The sequence below is a fragment of the Lithobates pipiens genome, unplaced genomic scaffold, assembly GCF_037356315.1.
Source record: "Lithobates pipiens isolate NorthernLeopardFrog02 unplaced genomic scaffold, aLitPip1_a1.2 Scaffold_1, whole genome shotgun sequence".
In the NCBI taxonomy this organism is placed as follows: domain Eukaryota; kingdom Metazoa; phylum Chordata; class Amphibia; order Anura; family Ranidae; genus Lithobates; species Lithobates pipiens.
Genome location: NW_027507685.1, coordinates 115373024 through 115390776, shown reverse-complemented (window position 1 = coordinate 115390776; position 17753 = coordinate 115373024). Strand labels below are relative to the sequence as shown.

The window sequence follows — 17753 nt, the reverse complement described above, 5'->3', positions numbered from 1 at the left end:
TTACTATTGCCCTCCTCATCTGCTATCTGAGTTTAGTGGATGGCCTTCTCTAAGTCATGGTTGTACTATATTCTTTGCTTTTTTTGTTCATATTGGATTTGAAACTGTACTGTGAAAGTTGTGCCTAAAATAGGACCCCCTCCATGACTTTTCCCTCAAAATCAATGATGCAACCATCAACCCTCCCCTCACACCAGAATGCTAGGTCCTCCACCCCTCTCTGCCATTCCCTCCACTGGCTTCCATTCAGTGTCCTTGACCCCTCTATGCCAGTCCTTCCACTGGTCTCCATTCAGTGTCCTCCACTCCTCTCTGCCAATCCTTCCAATGACCTCCATTCCTTGTCCTCCACCCCTCTCTGCCAATCCCTCCAATGACCTCCATTCAGTGCCCTCCACCCCGCTCTGCCAATCCCTCCACTGATGTCCATTCAATGTTCTCCACCCCTCTCTGCCAGTCCTTCCACTGGCCTCCATTCAGTGTCCTCCACTCCTTTCTGTCAATCCCTCCACTGGCCTCCATTCAGTGTCCTCCACTCCTCTCTGCCAATCCCTCCACTGGCTTTCATTCAGTGTCCTCCACCCCCCTCTGCCAGTCCTTCCACTGGCCTCCACTCAGTGTCCGCCACCCCTCTCTGCCAATCTCTCCTCTGGTTTCCGATCTAGAGAATTAATTTCAAAATACTAACTACAGAATACAAAGCCATTCACAACTCTGCCCCGAGCTGCATTTCCAATCTTGTATCCAAATATCACCCAAACCATCCTCTTCGCTCCTTCCAAGACTTCCTGCTCTAAGGCTCCCTTGTCTCCTCCCGTGCTCGTCTCCAGGACTTCTCTAGAACCTCTCCCATCCTCTGGAAACTCACTACCTCAATCTCTCCGGCTATCTCCTACTCTGGCTGCCTTTAGGTGATCCCAGAAAACTCATGTCTTCAGGAAAGCTTAACAAGCCTCCAACTAATCTTTTATCAATTTCATTAGCCCATCCCCAACAGTTATAACCTTTTGTACCATTTGTCCCAACTTTTTAGATTGTAAGCTCTTATGATCGGGCCCTCTTGCATTTCATTGTATTGTAACTGTACTGTCTCCCTTTTATATTGTAAAGCGCTGTGTAAACTGTTGGCACTACATAAATCCTGTGTAATAGTAATCACTGTGTGATCTACCGGTGGGGAGGGGCACACACACAGTGGCAGGAAGGTATTCCCCCATCAACACTGGCTGTGTTTATGAGGGAATCAAAGAAAATAGCTCAATCTATGGCCGGCTTTCGGCACAATTCAGATTTCTAGATGTTCTCTATAGCAAAGCAAACCTTCAATGTTTGAGTCCAGGGGCATGTTAATAATGCCCAGGGAAGATGTCCAAGGTTTGGAATATTTATAACCCAACCTTGATTGGTCCTCCATAACATTATCCCAGGCCTGTTTGGATTGCTTTTTGATTTTCATGATGCTGTCGGCTTTAGGCGGATTCTATAATGATCTCTGGAGGCTTCCATGTTTACTTTGAGACCATGCACAAAAGGTGGTAGCTGTTTACACTCTGGCTTCTTTAAGGATTTAAAAGGCGGGTGAATACTTCTATAATCCTGTCTTTTTTTGCAGGTTATTTGTAAATATTTTTAAAAATTACGTGTTTTTTGCATTCCAACATTATGGACTAAAGAACTCACGACATGTCATTTTGAGCAGCAGGCCCACATTTTTGCATTTTCATAATGACCTTACTCCACTGAACTATGCGGCAAATAACACAGTTCAAGTAAGATTATAAAAAGCGCATTTCTCTGTAACTACGTACTTCACCAGGAAAAAGGTCAGAGACAAACCACTGAGAGAGAAAAACATGGAAGGAATTCGTATGAGCAATAGCTGACCAAATTGTGGGGAAAAGTGAGAAGTTTGTAAGAACTCCACACAAAGACAGATGATTACTGTAGGAAACCTTGTATGTGAATTCAGCCCTACCGCTGGGATGTGAACTCATTGTGATTTAGGTGTTTACTCACTACCCTCTGACTGACTGATGGGAAATGTGGCAGCTGAAGGGAAGCTAAAAAAAAAAAGCTATAAAAGTACCCCGAAAAGAAAAGCGTCCCTCCCATTTATATTTCATTTGGAAAACCAAGTCTGAGTTCTAAGCAAAGCCTGAGCAGTTCCTTCTTATGTTTGCAGAGTGTGAATATTCTGAAGATGATCCAAATGATGCCCCAGCAATCGAATGCTGCTCCTGTAATCATCAGCTGAGAGCCTTGCTTAGGTTTCTGCGGTGCACACCTACCCTAATCAAGAAAGCTCTAACAGACTGCTGGACATCCAGCCTGTGCCTGATCAACAGGTTAGTTTGTCTTATCATGCCCGGGACAGTGGTATGTCTGATTCTGACATCTGCTTGTTCGTGGCCTGGATTATTCCTGCAAATTATTTGAACAATGTTTGTAGTCAGCTTGTCTGTGCTCAGTGGCAGCCGGTCCATAGAGGGCACACTGGTGCCGCCTCCCCCTATCCATGCCTCCGGCCCCCTGATCTACATATCAGTGGTGCCAGACCATGGATTCCAGTACTGTTTTTTTTTTTTTTAAGCACCTGATTAGAGCCAGAGGCTTCAAAAAAGGGTAAACTTGGCGCGCCCACCCAGTTGTTTGACTATAGCGAATACATTCTCATTATGATCACACTAAAAGTTCCTCACCGCCAATCAGGAGATAGGTCTGTGAAACCTGTTTCCTGATTGGCCAAAGCATCAGGCTCTTCTATTGGATGCCCAGCGCATTGAGCTGGAGGAGCGGACACCGGAGCCACCTCTGCCCGCACTCCAGGAGAGGATACCACAGCCCCGCCACATGAGCGGGTAAATGCCAGGCCAGACCGGGGGTTTGTTTGCTGCCCTCCCCCCAAAGAAGAACCCACCAGCTGCCACTTTCTGTGTTTTTCCTGACCATCAGCCTGCTATCTCAGCTATTGTCAATCTGTGCTCTGTCTACCTATCTCAAATTTGGACTCTGTTTGTGATTAATGGTCAGATTAGATGCCAACAAACCAATCTGCTGATTCTGCAACTGTCTGCTCTGGCCATCTGTCTAAGGACTAAGACCGCTCTACTGTCTGTCTGCTTGTTAGTGGGCAGCCGTTCTCTGTTAACTATTTTATCAGAACTCTATGACACTCTTGCAGCCCAACTCCAACTAAATAAAAAAATCCCCTGCGGTGGGGCCATGCAAACCCCACGTAGGACCCCCCTAGGTAGGTGCTAGAAGAGGGTATAGTTTTTGGGTCTTTCTGCTTACCAGGAAGGCTGCCAGGTAAATTTAGATGCTCTCTGCCTACCAGGGAACAGGGATCCATTGATAGGGTCTGCTCAATGCACTCAGATGCTGCTTAAGTTGTCTGAATGTTTCACACTGGTCCAATAGGATGGGGCATATTGGACAGTGGGGAGGAAACCTGACAAGTGAGAGCATAGGCATAGATACAGCCCTGGCCATTGGCTGAGAAAAGAGCCTGGGTGGCTGTATATATGCCAAGGACATATGTGTTCGGGGGTCTTCGGCTGGAGAGTGAGGCTGCCCCTCCTCTGTACAGGCTGCCATGCGGCCTCAGGTGGTCGACCTGAGGGCCTGAATCGGAGAAAGGAAGCAACCCAGATGTCCTGGAAAGCTGACCAGAAAGGAGACACACTGGGAAGAATCTGTTCCTGCCTACGGTGAGTACAAATCTGTGTCCTTGGGCCTGTCCCGATGACCCTAACCCTGAGGGCCATCCCTTCAGCTAGTAGAGTCAGTGGACGGGTGCCGGTCAAAAGGGGCTGCTAGTGAGTGTCCTGAGGATAAAATAGTTCCAAGAGATCTTCTGCCAGAGCAAGCAAAGGACTTACTTCTCCCATACGAGTGCAGTACGGTACGGCAGAGTCTGCTACCACATTCAACTTGGTTGAACTTGAGGCCAGGTTGAATGTTGTTCAGTTCAGTTGTCCTCATCTGTAAATAGTTCCAGTTGGATTATCCCACTATTCCCTTCTCCCATCCAAGTTCCAACAATAAATACCAAAAGAAAAACCAAACACCCTGGATTAATTATTGGATAACAAGTGGATGAGAGTACGGTTGGTGGTGTGAAAACGCCTAGTCATTGGCAGCAAGAAAATCAGGGGGAGACCCAGGGAAGTCTATGAGGGGCAGTGCTACACCTGCAAGGGTTAATTGCTTGTTTATGTCTAAGGGGAAATATACTTACCCAATCCTCCGGTCCTCCCCACAGTTTGACCGGTCCCTGGAGCTTCTACACCCCCCCTTGCTCTTGCCGTCTACAGTCCTGATGTCCTCAAGACCAGAGCAAGACATGCACTGGACATCATGAGGACACGGAGAGGAGTAGCTCACCAGAAGATTGTGGGTGGAGCGCCAACTGCTAGGGGAGCGGAGGATCGGGTAATTAAAACGGTTTCTTCTCTCTCCCCTGGAGAAAACGGGCTGATAAACCCGGTGGGAGCGGCCCCCACTGCAAGGGGTCGTTTTATTCCTGCCTGGAGTTGGGCTTTAAGACAGGAGCGTTGTTGTCAACTGAAGACAAAGATTTACATAAGGTGTTTTTCTTGCTATCCCTGTGCTTGTTCTTTATTTAGAAATGTTGGTGAATGCTCAATTGCATTTGCATCTTATTATATGTGAACATAACATATGGCACCAATTATATAATTATTGTAAAATTTTAAACATATTTATCCCAACCAAGAGATGCAGAGCTCTTTCTCCCCCCCCCCCCCCCCCTCCCCTCCCAATGATATTGACACTTGCAGGCAACAGAAAGAGAATTTCTAAGAAGTCTCACAATGGTGCTTATTTATAGAGTCCTGAACTTCACATACAAGGTTCACAGATAACCCTCCACATACAGTGAGGGAAAAAAGTGTTTGACCCCCATGCTGATTTTGTAGGTTTGCCCACTGACAAAGAAACTGTCAGTCGCTAATTTTAATGGTTGGTTTATTATAATGCCGCATACACCCGGTCAGACTTTCCGACGGGGAATGTTGGATGTGAGCTTGTTGTCAGGAAAGTCCGACCATGTGTACGCTCCATCAAACATTTGCTGTCGGAATTTCCGGCCACAAATGTTTGAGAGCAGGTTCTTAAATTTTCCGCCAAGGTCACTTGTGGTCGGAAATTCTGATCGTGTGTACATGAGTCCATCGCACAAAAAGCTCACGCATGCTCGGAATCAAGCAGAAGGAGCCACACTGGCTATTGATCTTCCGTTTTCTCGGCTTGTCGTACGTGTTGTACGTCACTGCATTCCCACTTTCGGAATTTCCAACAACATTTGTGTGACCGTGTGTATGCAGGACAAGTTTGAGCCAACTTCCTTCGGAAATAAATCCAGGGTTTTGTTGTTGGAAATTCCGATCTTGTGTACGCGGCAACAACAAAAATATCCAGAAAAACGCATTTCAAAAAAGTTATAAATTAAATTTTAATGAGTGAAATAAGTATTTGATCCCCTATCAATCTGCAAGATTTCTGTCTCCCAGGTATATTCTATACAGGTAACGAGCTGATAGAAAGAGCACTCTCTTAAAGGCAGTGCTCCTAATCTCAGCTTGTTACTTGTATAAACACAGTGGTCCACAGAAGAAATCAATCAGATTTCAATCACTCCACCATGGACAAGACCAAAGAGCTGTTCAAGGATGTCGGTGACAAGATTGTAGACCTAAACAATGATGGAATGGGCTACAAGACCATCGCCAAGCAGCTTGGTGAGAGGGTGACAACAGTTGGTGCGATTATTTGCAAATGGAAGAAACACAAAATAACAATCAATCTCCCTCGGTCTGGGGCTCCATACAAGATCTCACCTCGTGGAGTTTCAATGATCATGAGAACGGTGAGGAATCAGCCCAGAACTACACAGGAGAATCTTGTCAATGATCTCAGCTGGGACCATAGACAGACACCAAGAAAACAATCGGTAACACACTACACTGTGAAGGACTGAAATTCTGCAAGGTCCCCTGCGCAGGGAATCACATGTACAGGTCCGTCTGAAGATTACTAATGAACATCTGAATGATTCAGAGGAGAACTGAGGGAAAGTGTTGTGGTCAGAGGAGACCAAAATCGAGATCTTTGGCGTCAACTCAACTCGCCGTGTTTGGAGGAGAAGGAATGCTGCCTATGACCCCCAAGAACACCATCCCCCACCGTCATACATGGAGGACCTATGACCCCAAGAACACCATCCCCCACCATCATACATGGAGGACCTATGACCCCAAGAGCACCATCCCCCACCGTCATACATGTAGGTGGAAACATTATAATTGGGGGGGGGGGTTTGCTAAGGGGACAGGACAACTTCACCGCATCAAAGGGACGATGGACGGGGCCATGTATCTTCAAATCTTGGGTGAGAACCTCCTTCCCTCAGCCAGGGCATTGAAGGTGGGTCATGGATGGGTCTTCCAGCATGACAATGACCCAAAACACATGGCCAGGGCAACAAAGGAGTGGCTCAAGAAGAAGCACATTAAGGTCCCGGAGTGGCCTAGCCAGTCTCCAGACCTTCATCCCATAGAAAATATGTGGAGGGAGCTGAAGTTTCGAGTTACCAAACGTCAGCCTGGAAACTTTAATGACTTGGAGAGGATCTGCAAAGAGGACAAAATCCCTCCTGAGATGTGTGCAAACCTGGAGGCCAACTCCAAGAAACGTCTGACCTCTGTGATTGCCAGCAAGGGTTTCTCCACCAACTACTAAGTCATGTTTTGTGAAGGGTTCACATACTTATTTCACTCATTAAAATGCAAATTGATTTATAACTTTTTTGAAATTCGTTTTTCTGGATATTTTTGTTGTTATTCTCTCACTGTTATAATAATCCCACCAATAAAATTATAGACTGATCGTTTCTTTGTCAGTGGGTGAATGTACAAAATCAGCAGGGGGGGGGGGTCAAATACTTTTTCCTGTCATTGTAACATGAAATGGTTATTTCCATTGCACGGCCATTAGTGGTCAGGAACTATAGGGACACGCTTTAACTGAGTGGTAATGTAGATCCAAAACTTGTTTGTGGATTTCTTGTCTGGGGTCTATATAAATGGGATAAAAGGAGAATGCAAATAGTACAAGGTTGGTTTGAAATGTAAGAATCCATCAGAATAACGAATAAAAAACAGATAAAGAATGGAATGAGAGGTGATCCATAAATGAATCTGGCGTAAAGCATTAAACAAGGGAGGAGGCTGAAATGGAATGGATGGCTACCAATGCAATCATAATCTTAAAGTAAGCATGCCATACCAGCGAGGGGCAACAAATATATGCACACAAATATATATATATTACGTTTTTCATGGTGATTAGATCTGTGTGTATGGAGGTGACAATAGAAGAATTCACTTCTTCTAAAGGTAAATACCCCATCTTAGGACTTAATGATAGAACTTGCAATTTTTTCAACTCCTGGGCCAATAACTAGTTCCCAGTTTTGCTCAGCTGATGGGTATGAATCAAAAAAAAAAAAAAGCAGGTGAAAATGAATGGGCACATCATACTTTATATGGCCAAAAGTATATAAACACCTGACCAATACATGGTCTACTAAATGACAAAACGTATGTGGACTCCTTGTTAACAAGTTCACAGTCTCCAGTGAAGGGTTCTGGTAAATATTCCACAATACAAAGACATTGTAGACAATTGGGCTCTCCCAACCTTGTGGTAACAGTTTTGGTGAAGACCTTTTTCTGTTCCACCATGACTGTGCCCTCACCCTGTGCACAAAGCCAGCTCCATAAAGACATGGGGTGACCAGTTTGGTGTGGAGGAACTCAAGTGTCCTATACAGAGCCCTGATCTTAACCCTACTGAACACCTTTAGGATGAACTGGAACACCAATGGTGAGTCAGGTGTTGTTTCTTTTTTTCTTTTGGTGCCCAACATAAGAGCCAGGTCTTCTCATCCAACATCAGTACTCAGCCTTAACCCTACAGAACACCTTGAGGATATGGACTTCAGTAGGTTTGAGATTATGGAGGAAGTCGAGTGTCCTGCAGAGCCTTGACCTCATCCCTACTGAACACCCTTGGGATCGATTGGAATGCAGATTTTGAGCCAGGTCTTCTCATCCAACATCAGTCTTGTCCTTCCAGGCTCAAGACTAAGAAACTGTACCATTAATGGTAACTCTTCATGTGACACACACATCCTAGAGCCAAGAAAGGTTCATTCCACTTTAAACTAATACACTGCATGGCCAACCTATGTGGACACCTATTCAGATTATTGAGATCAGGTGTCTCCAGTGAGGGATCCTGGTAAATCTCCATCATACAAAGACATTGTAGACAATTGTGCTCTTCCAGCCTTGTGGTAACAGTTTTTTGAAAACCCCTTTCTGTTCCAGCATGACTGTGGCCACACGGTGTACAAAGCCAGCTCCATAAAGACATGGTGTGACCAGTTTGGTGTGGAGAAACTCGAGTGTCCTGTACAAAGCCCTGACCTTATCCATCCTGAACACCTTTGGGATAAATTGGAATGCTGATAGTGAGCCGGGTCTTCTCATCCAAAATCAGTACCTGACCTCACAAATGGGCACAAATTCCCACCAACACTCCAAAATCTTGTGGAAAGGCTTCTAATGCCGCGTACTTAGTCTGGCGGACTTCCCACCAGACTGTCCGTCGGACTTTCCGAACGGGCTACTTGCCCACACACGGCACTTTTTCAGCGGACTAATACGGCGTACTAAGTCCGCCGTACTATCCGCCCTACTTTTGAAATGAAAGGACTCGCCCACACACGTGGAGGAAAGTCGGCTCATTTCGAGCACGTCTCCAGGTTGGCGGGGCCCGCGAAGGATACGTCGCTGGCCCTGCCGCCTGGTATGGACTTAAAGGGGAACCCCAACGCCGAAAAAAATCGGCGTGGGGGTCCCCCCAGGTCCACATCAGACCCTTGTCCGAGCACGCTACCCGGCTCAGGAGCGCCTCCCCCCTCCTGAGCCGTACCAGGCCGCGTGCCCTCAACGTGGGGGGTGCCTTGGGGAAGGGGGGGCCGCGCGGCCCCCCCACCCCAAAGCACCTTGTCCCCATGTTGATGAGGACAAGGGCCTCTTCCCGACAACCCTGGCCGTTGGTTGTCGGGGTCTGCGGGCGGGGGGCTTATCGGAATCCGGGAGCCCCCTTTAATAAGGGGGCCCCCGGATACCGGCCCCCCACCCTATGTGAATGAGTATGGGGTACAATGTACCCCTACCCATTCACCTGTAAAATAAAGTACAAAAAAAACACAACACACAAGATAAAATAGTTTATTCCACAGCTCCGGGGGTCTTCCATCTTCGGGGGTCTTCTCGCTGGACTCCTCCGCTATCTTCTTGTAGATCTTTTACTAGCGGAGGAGCCCGGCTTTCTTCCTCGCCGCCGGCCTCTTCTTCCGACTTCGGTGGTCTTGTCCCCCTCTTCGGTTCTTCTGCCGGGCCTACGCGCCTTCTTCTAGCTCTTTTACAGGCGGTGGCCCGGTCTTCTGTCGCCACCGCCGCCTTCTGTTCTTCTCTTCTTCTTCTTCTTCTTCAGATGTTGCCTCGCCGAGTCCTCCGCTCACAATGACGGGGACCGGGCACGCGGCGACTTATATAGGGACAAGGGGCGGGGTCTTCGGTTGATGTCACATGGGTTGATGTCACATGGCGACAGTCCCAGCATCCTCCGGGACTGTGACATCGTAAGGCACCCCCCATGTTGAGGGCACGCGGCCTGGTACGGCTCAGGAGGGGGGGGGCGCTCGCTCGTCCCCCCCTTTCCTGGCCGGCCGGGTAGCGTTCTCGGACAAGGGTCTGATGTGGACCTGGGGGGACCCCCACGCCGATTTTTTTCGGCGTTGGGGTTCCCCTTTAAGTCCATACCAGGCGGCTCATTTCAAAAGTACGGCGGACTGGCACACACACGGCCGGATTGTCCACCGAAATGCGAGTGCCGGTGGTAAGATTGGAGTGTAAAACTACATTCTAAGTCCGCCGTACTTTCGGGTCAAAAAAGTATGCCGGAGGCTACACACGGGGGGATTGTCCGGCGGACTTGAGTTTGCTGGACTTTTCCACCCGCTTATTTGATCGTGTGTACGCGGTATTAGAAGGGTGGAGGATGGTATCGCTCCAGGCAGAACAGACACTTTAGAACAACAATATCATATTGGAACAAAGACTGTAATCCCCATGGCTAGCAAATCCAACACTACCAAAGTCCCGAAGAAGGTGCAGCCCAAATTCCTCAAGATGCGTTGGCAATGTCTTAGGTGATACACTAATAAAGTGATCATTGTTCTCCAATGGGTTAGAGTTTCCAAGACTTTCCATTTACATGTGGAGTTCCTCACCTACCACCACAATTTCAAACCTATTGAACACCTTTAGGATGAAGTGAAACGCCAGTTGCGAGTCAAGTCTTCTCATCCAACATCAGTACCTGACCTCACAAATGGACACAAATTCTTCTCAGAAGAGTGGAGGATGTTATAGCCATAAAGGAAGCAACTCTATACTAATGGCCATGGTGGGAGTTCACAACTCCATAATAATGGCCTTGGTTTTGCAGTGGAATGTCCAAAAAAACACCATATTAATGGCCATGGGGGGTTCAATGGCATGTCCAACAATCTCACTGAGGTGTGATGGTCTGGTGTGCACAGATTATTGGATGTATAATGTATCACCAAAGTTTGTAATGGCAATAAGTGATGCCCAAGGAAGCAGATCTAAGCAAACACACACCACAACACTCTGTTAAGTGCTCTGCCATTGGCTGAGAGAGCTGATCGGGAGTCACTCGGCTGTTGGTTCTCCATCATGCCTGTCTCAGCAGAAGGCCAGCTTCTGTCAGACAGGGTGCCGTACACACGGGCCCAATGTTGGACATTTTTTTTTTCACACGGCCGATGTCTCCCAACATTCGGCCCGTGTGTATGGGGCTTTATACTCAAACATTTGAATGGTTTACAGTGAAAATATACTACATACACCCCTCAAGAGGATCCAAGTGGCACATTTGAGCTTCTACAACACTGGCCGAGATACAATAAATACAAATATATGCCAACAAGGGTTCATTAGACAGTAGCAGAACCAGCCTGTCCCAAAGAACCGGAGAGCCCCCATCTGGGGAAATGCATCCTGGTGTACAAAATGTTTCCTTTTAGACATGTGGACTTTTGGGCTCAACAGTACCCATATAAAAAAAAAAATGACCCTATTATTTGAGACCAATCAAAATACGTATATCACTATGTCATTTCCAGAGTCAGTACATCTCCTAACATGTCTGAACTATTTTGCTGTCTGGGATTTTGTCTCGCCCCTAACACCAATGTCTGTAATAAATGCCTGTATCTCATGTTGGCCATCAACGCAGGTTCTACCACTGTCATCCAATTGCTCAGTTTCAGATGGTGTACAAAGGATTACAAATAATTAAATGTACTCTACATAGTCGAGAATTTGTGGACACCTGACCTTCACTCTTAGGTGAGTTTTTTGGACATTCCATTCCATACCAATTATGGAGTTGTGCCCTCCCACCATGGCCATTAGTATAGAGTTGTGTCCTTTATGGCTATAACATCCTCCATTCTTCTGGGAATATTTTAAACAAGATTTTGGAGGACGTGTGTGGAAATTTGTGCCCATTTGTGAGGTCAGGTATTGACGTAGTTTGAGAAGACCTGGCTCATCATCGGCATTCCAATTCACCCCAAAGGTGTTCAGTAGGGTTGAGTTCAGGGTTCTGACAGTATACTCGAGTTCCTCCACACCAAACTGGTCACACCATGTCTTTATGAAGCTGGCTTTGTACACAGGGGGGGCACAGTCATGCTGGAACAGAAAAGGGTCTTCACCAAACTGGTGCAGGACATTCAAATTTGGCACCCCATCCTAAAACCCTGGTCCCCTTTTGTTACTATAACACCCTATACCAGTGATGGCAAACCATGGCACCCAAGATGTTTTGGAACTACATTTCCCATGGTGCTCATGAACTCTGCAGTGTTGTTAAGAATCATGGGAAATGTAGTTCCAAAACATCTGGGGTGCCAAGGTTTGCCATCACTGCTCTATACTCTTCTGGGAAGGTTTTCCACAAAATTTTGAGGGTGTCTGTGGGACTTTGTGTTAATTTGCTGGATGAGAAGACCAGGCTCACATGCCGGGCCCCACGTTAAGTACCAAAAAATGTTGGTGTTCCAGTCAATCCCAAAGGTATTCAGTGGGGTTTAGGTCAAGAATATGTGCAGGACACTGGAGTTCCTACACCCATCATATCGGTGGTGGCCGGTGCGGCCCCCCCCCCCATCCATGTGTCCGGCCCCCTGATCTACATACAGGCGGACCATGGATTCCAATGGGGGCGTGTTTATTTTTGAAGCAAGTAATTTCGAGCCAGAAGCTCTAATAGGCTTCAAAAAAGGGTGGACTTGGGGCGCTGAGCACTCCCAGTTGTGTGACAGTAGTGAATGAATAGCGGCCGACCGGGCACAGGGGGGGTGGTTTGCACCCCCCCCCCCAAAAAAAAACAATAACCACCACTGCATCGTACATATATCAGTTTTTTGGACATCTCATTACAAAGAGCATGGAGCTGCCCACTTTACAGGTAAAACAGCTCTCACTTTTCTTCGAAGACTTTCCACAAGATTTTGGAGGGTGTCTGTAGGAATTGTTTCCCCATTTGTGAGGTTAGGTACTGATGTTGTATGAGATGTCCTGGCTCACATGTTGGGCTTCACGTTGGGCACCAGAAAAAACCTAGCTCCAAATTGGTATTCTAATGCCACGTACACACAATCAAACAATCCGGTGGAAAAGTCCGGCAAACTCAAGTCCGCCGGACAATCCGCCCGTGTGTAGCCTCCGGCTGACTTTTTTTACCCAAAAGTTTGGCGGACTTAGAAAGTAGTTTTGCACTCCATTCTTTCCGCCGGACTCGCATTTCGGCGGACAATCTGGCCGTGTTTGTGCCAGTCCGCCGTACTTTTGAAATGAATGGACTTTTCCCTGTGACATCATAGTGGGTGGGAACATCATCCGGTGATGTCCCTATATAAGTCGCCACGCGCCGCGCGCCGTGTCCTTGCCATTGCGAGCTGAGGAAGCGACGAGGCAACATCTGAAGAGAAAAAGAGAAGAACAGAAGACGGCGACAGCGTCAAGAAGAACCGAAGAGGGGGACAAGACCCCCGAAGAGGGGGACAAGACCCCCGAAGTCGGAAGAAGAGGGCGGCGGCGGCGAAGAAAGCCGGGTTCCTCCGCTAGCAAAAGAGCTAGCAGAAGATAGCGGAGGAGTCCGGCGAGAAGACCCCCGAAGACGGATAGAAGACCCTCAGAGCTGTGCAATAAACTATTTTAACCCTTGTGTGTTGTGTTTTATTTTTACTTTTTTCCACAGGTGAATGGGTAGGGGTACATTGTACCCCATACTCATTCACATAGGGTGTGGGGCCGGTATCCGGGGCCCCCTTATTAAAGGGGGCTCCCGGATTCCGATAAGCCCCTGCCCGCAGACCCCGACAACCAATGGCCAGGGTTGTCGGGAAGAGGCCCTTGTCCTCATCAACATGGGGACAAGGTGCTTTGGGGTGGGGGGGCCGCGCGGCCCCCCCACCCCTAGGCACCCCCCATGTTGAGGGCACACGGCCTGGTACGGCTCAGGAGGGGGGGCGCACGCTCGTCCCCACCTCCTTTCCTGGCCGGCTGGGTAGCGTGCTCGTACAAGGGTCTGATGTGGACCTAGGGGGGGACCCCCATGCCGATTTTTTGGCGTAGGGATTCCCCTTTCACTCCATACCAGGTGACGGGGCCAGCGACGCCTCCTTCGCTGGCCTTGGCTACCTGGATACGCGCTCGAAATGAGCGGACTTTCCTCCGTGTGTGTGGGCGAGTCTGTTCATTTCAAAAGTACGGCGGATAGTCCGGCAGGCTTAGTACGCCGTATTAGTCTGCTGAAAAAGTGCCATATGTGGGCAAGTAGCTCGTTCGGAAAGTCCGGCATACAGTCCGACGGGAAGTCCATCAGACTAAGTCCGCCGGATAGTCGGCTACGTGTGTACGCGGCATAATTCATCCGAAAGGTTTTCAGTAGGGTTGAGGTCAGGGCTCTGTACAGGACACTGGAGTTCCTCCACATCAAACTGGTCACACCATGTCTTTATGGAGCTGGCTTTGTACATGGAGAGGGGGGGGGGATGGTATTGCTGGAACAGAAAAAGGGTCTTCACCAAACTGTTGTCACAGGGTTGGAAGAGCATAATTCTCTACAATGTCTTTGAATGTTGACCATTAACAATACCAGTAGCTGGAAACAGTCTGCTGTCTTAAGACCTTTGGTCATATAGTCTAGCATAAAATCAGTACTTCTATCTAAGGAAAATGTCCTCTTTAGATTTGAACCCATCTTTGAAAGGAGAAATACGGAAACCACGGGCCCCACCAATGCTCTTAGCCTGCTCTGTGTATTTTATGATCATTATACAATTGTTCTGTGGTAAAGCACTACTGATGGTGTCTAAAAATGCCTCCTACCCATTCAACTCTGCGGATTGAACCTATTGTAGGGCTGTACAGGATTTAAGTGTTAGGTGCAGAGTGAAAGATTCTTTAAATGGGGCCCAGCAAAAAAAGTGTTATCATATTTACAAGTCTGGTGATCCTAAATTGGCCAAAAATGCTTTCTGCCCATCGAGTTCTGTGTTCTGAACCTATCACAGAGCTGTAGAAGACTTCATTGTTAGGTGCAGAATGAAAAATAATTTAAAGTGATACTAAAATCTTGTTTTTTGTTATTTAAATATAACAAACATGTCATACTTACTGGCTCTGTGATGGTTTTGCACAGAGCAGAACCAGATCCTCCTCTTCTCTGGTCCCTCTTAGGCACTCCTGGCCTCTCCCTCCTATTGAGTGCCCCCACAGCAAACAGCTTGCTATAGGGGCACCTGAGCCGAGCCACAGCTCCCTGGGTCCATTCAGACACAGAGCCGCAGCTGGTCCCTGTCCACTCTCGCTCCTTATTGACTCACTGATGTTGATTGAAAGCAGTGGGAGCCAATTGGGCTTCACTGCTGTCTCAGCCAATGAGGAGGGAGAGTCCCGGTCAGCCAAGTCTCTCGCGCAACATCGCTGGATCAAGATGGGGCTCGGGTAAGTATTAGGGGGGATGCTAAACACAGAAGGTTTCTTATCTGAATGCATAGATTGCACCATTTGCCTTTACAAATACTTTAAATGTTACCCAGCAAAAGAAGAGAGTTATCACATGAAGATCGTGGAAGATCTTCACCATGTAAAACCCTCCCAGTTGTGTTGGATACCATGTCCCCCTTTACATGCACCCTGGTTCCCCTCGCTAGCCCATAATGTCGCTGTTGTAGGTAGAGCTGTACTGATACAGGTGGAACCACAACACGTGGCAGGGGTCGCAGGCATTGAACACCCCTCAGAAGTTTCAGATTCTGAAGATTCTGTACCTCTTCCAAGAGAGTGAGGATCAGAGTCAATACCTACCAGACTGGTAAGTATTATAGCTCTAATTTTGCTTTATATGACCAAAATCTAGAATAGCCTTCGTCATACTTTTCATTACAGAGATACCCTTGAAATAATGTTTTGGCCTCAGTGGACCCTTCCTAAAAACGACTTAATTTACAGCTCACTGTACATTAGTGTGATGGTCAAGGAGAAGAATGCTCCTCGCACTTGTGGTCATAATAATCCCTTTCTTACAGATAACTAAAAAGATCATTTGTTTCAGTGGGAACTTATCTGGGAGGGCAGAAAGGTGCTCATTGCTCAAGAAACCCCTGACAACAAATAATGAATGGTGTCAGTAGAAACTTATCTGAGAGGCAGAAATTGCTCTTCGCTCAAGGAACCCCTGACAACCTCTGGAGGAACCGTAGAGTTACATGGAACTCTGGTTGAGGAAGAAGGCTCCTAAGACTTGTGGTCGTTGGAAAGAAAAATACCCCCTTACAGATAGTTAAAATAATGAATGGTGTCAGTGGGAACTTGTCTGAGAGGCAGAAATTGCTCTTCATTCAAGGAACCCATGACAACCTCTGGAGGAACCGTAGAGTTCCATGGAACTCCAGTTGAGGAAGAACGCTCCTAAGGCTTGTGGTCGTTGGGAAGAAAAATACCCCCTTACAGATAGTTAAAATAATGAATGGTGTCAGTGGGAACTTGTCTGAGAGGCAGAAATTGCTCTTCACTTATGGAACCCCTAGCAACCTCTGGAGGAACCCTGGTTGAGAAAAGCTGATTTAGGAGGAAAACGCCAAAATCATAATATTTTTTATATATATTATATTTGCTAACTGTTGTCTTTCAAAAGCTGTCTGCAGTTTCGTAGCAATGGTAGCCAAATGAGTGGGGTGACTGACCATACAAAGACTATTTTGACAAGATGAAAATTGAAAGCAAATGAAACACAGGTATTTAATTGAATCCAAAATTGGAGACAGGACTAAACTTGTTGCCGGGAGCCAGTTCCATTGAAATAAGTGTCAAAAATACAGCTGGGGAGGTTTCAGAGGTTGCAATCTGACTGGTAATTGGTAAAAAATATTTAATAGAGATGAAACTTCCAAATGTCTGTGAAGATATAGGAAATCAAATATGTACGAAAGAGGCAAATTAAATGGTGAGGCTGGGAAGAAGGGGTCAACGCTGGCAAGAAATGCTCGGGTTCAAGAAAGTGATGGCTTGGGGAGAAGCATACAAAGAAAACACATTTCCTATGGAGGCCACAGGATGGAAAACACAAGGGAAGTTCTGGCTGGGGGCAGAGAAATACTATGGACTGAGGAACGGGAGGAGAGACAGTGCTGAAGGCATGAATAGCGACCAGCACTCGTTATTGCTGACACACAGCATGCAGCAAGCACACCCCACCCCACCCCACCTCCATGCTGTTTACAAAACACTGGAGGACCAATTACGCAACCCTGCTCAGATCCCAGGTTTGTAGAGGGGATCTTACCGTACCCCTCGCTACTCACCATCCTCTGTAGGAACATAGATGTTAAGATATAGGCAGTCCTCGCTCTGCTCTTGTAGGTATCCGGTCACAGTGTCCAGGTTTGAGGTGAACCAGACCGGCATCATGATATCCGGCACAGCGTTTTGTATGTTCTGTGGGCACACGGGTGAAAAGTGTGTGGCATTCCTTATGCCTGACCAGGAAGGAGGGGGTTCAGGTGGAAGGAAACGCTTCTCTCCCACGGGGGGCGCGGCATAAGGCACCCCCAGGTACTGATCCACAGGGCCCAAGATGTCGTTGGGTAAAGACATCCTCATACCTCGCAGCTTGCCGTAGTGTGTGTTCACAGTCTGAGAGTATACCTGGGCATGGGAGAAGAGTACACGGGCAGCCACACTTAGAACCCACAGGGCCAGACTCAGCTTCCTGGGGACCACACTGAGCCCAACTAAATGCATGGTATGGAAAGTGCGGCTCTAACATCCAGAATGTAAGCACCACCGGGGGAGTAGAAGCAATTCCGGGTCAATTCCGGGTCCCCCCACACAGGACACTTCAGTCACATCCTGTATTCCTAAGTCTAAGGCCACGGCAGATGAGCAGCAAGATGGACAGGACAGAAGGCATCCAAAGGACCTGTTGAAGAAAAAGGAAGGTCAGTGGGAAAAATAAATAATTACAGACATACATGACCACCTGAGCATCACATGGAC

General features: G+C 47.4%; 1 protein-coding gene across 4 annotated transcripts in view; it reads right to left on the bottom strand.

Annotated features, from left to right (window-relative positions):
• NLGN3 (neuroligin 3) overlaps positions 1-17753 on the bottom strand; it is a 176209-nt gene that overhangs the window by 72305 nt on the left and 86151 nt on the right. For all 4 annotated transcript variants that reach the window (XM_077474368.1, XM_077474370.1, XM_077474371.1 and 1 more), the window contains exon 2: positions 17060-17676. In XM_077474368.1, coding sequence (XP_077330494.1) covers positions 17060-17498 — 439 coding nt within the window. In that variant the 5' untranslated portion in view covers positions 17499-17676. The remainder of the gene's footprint in view (positions 1-17059; positions 17677-17753) is intronic.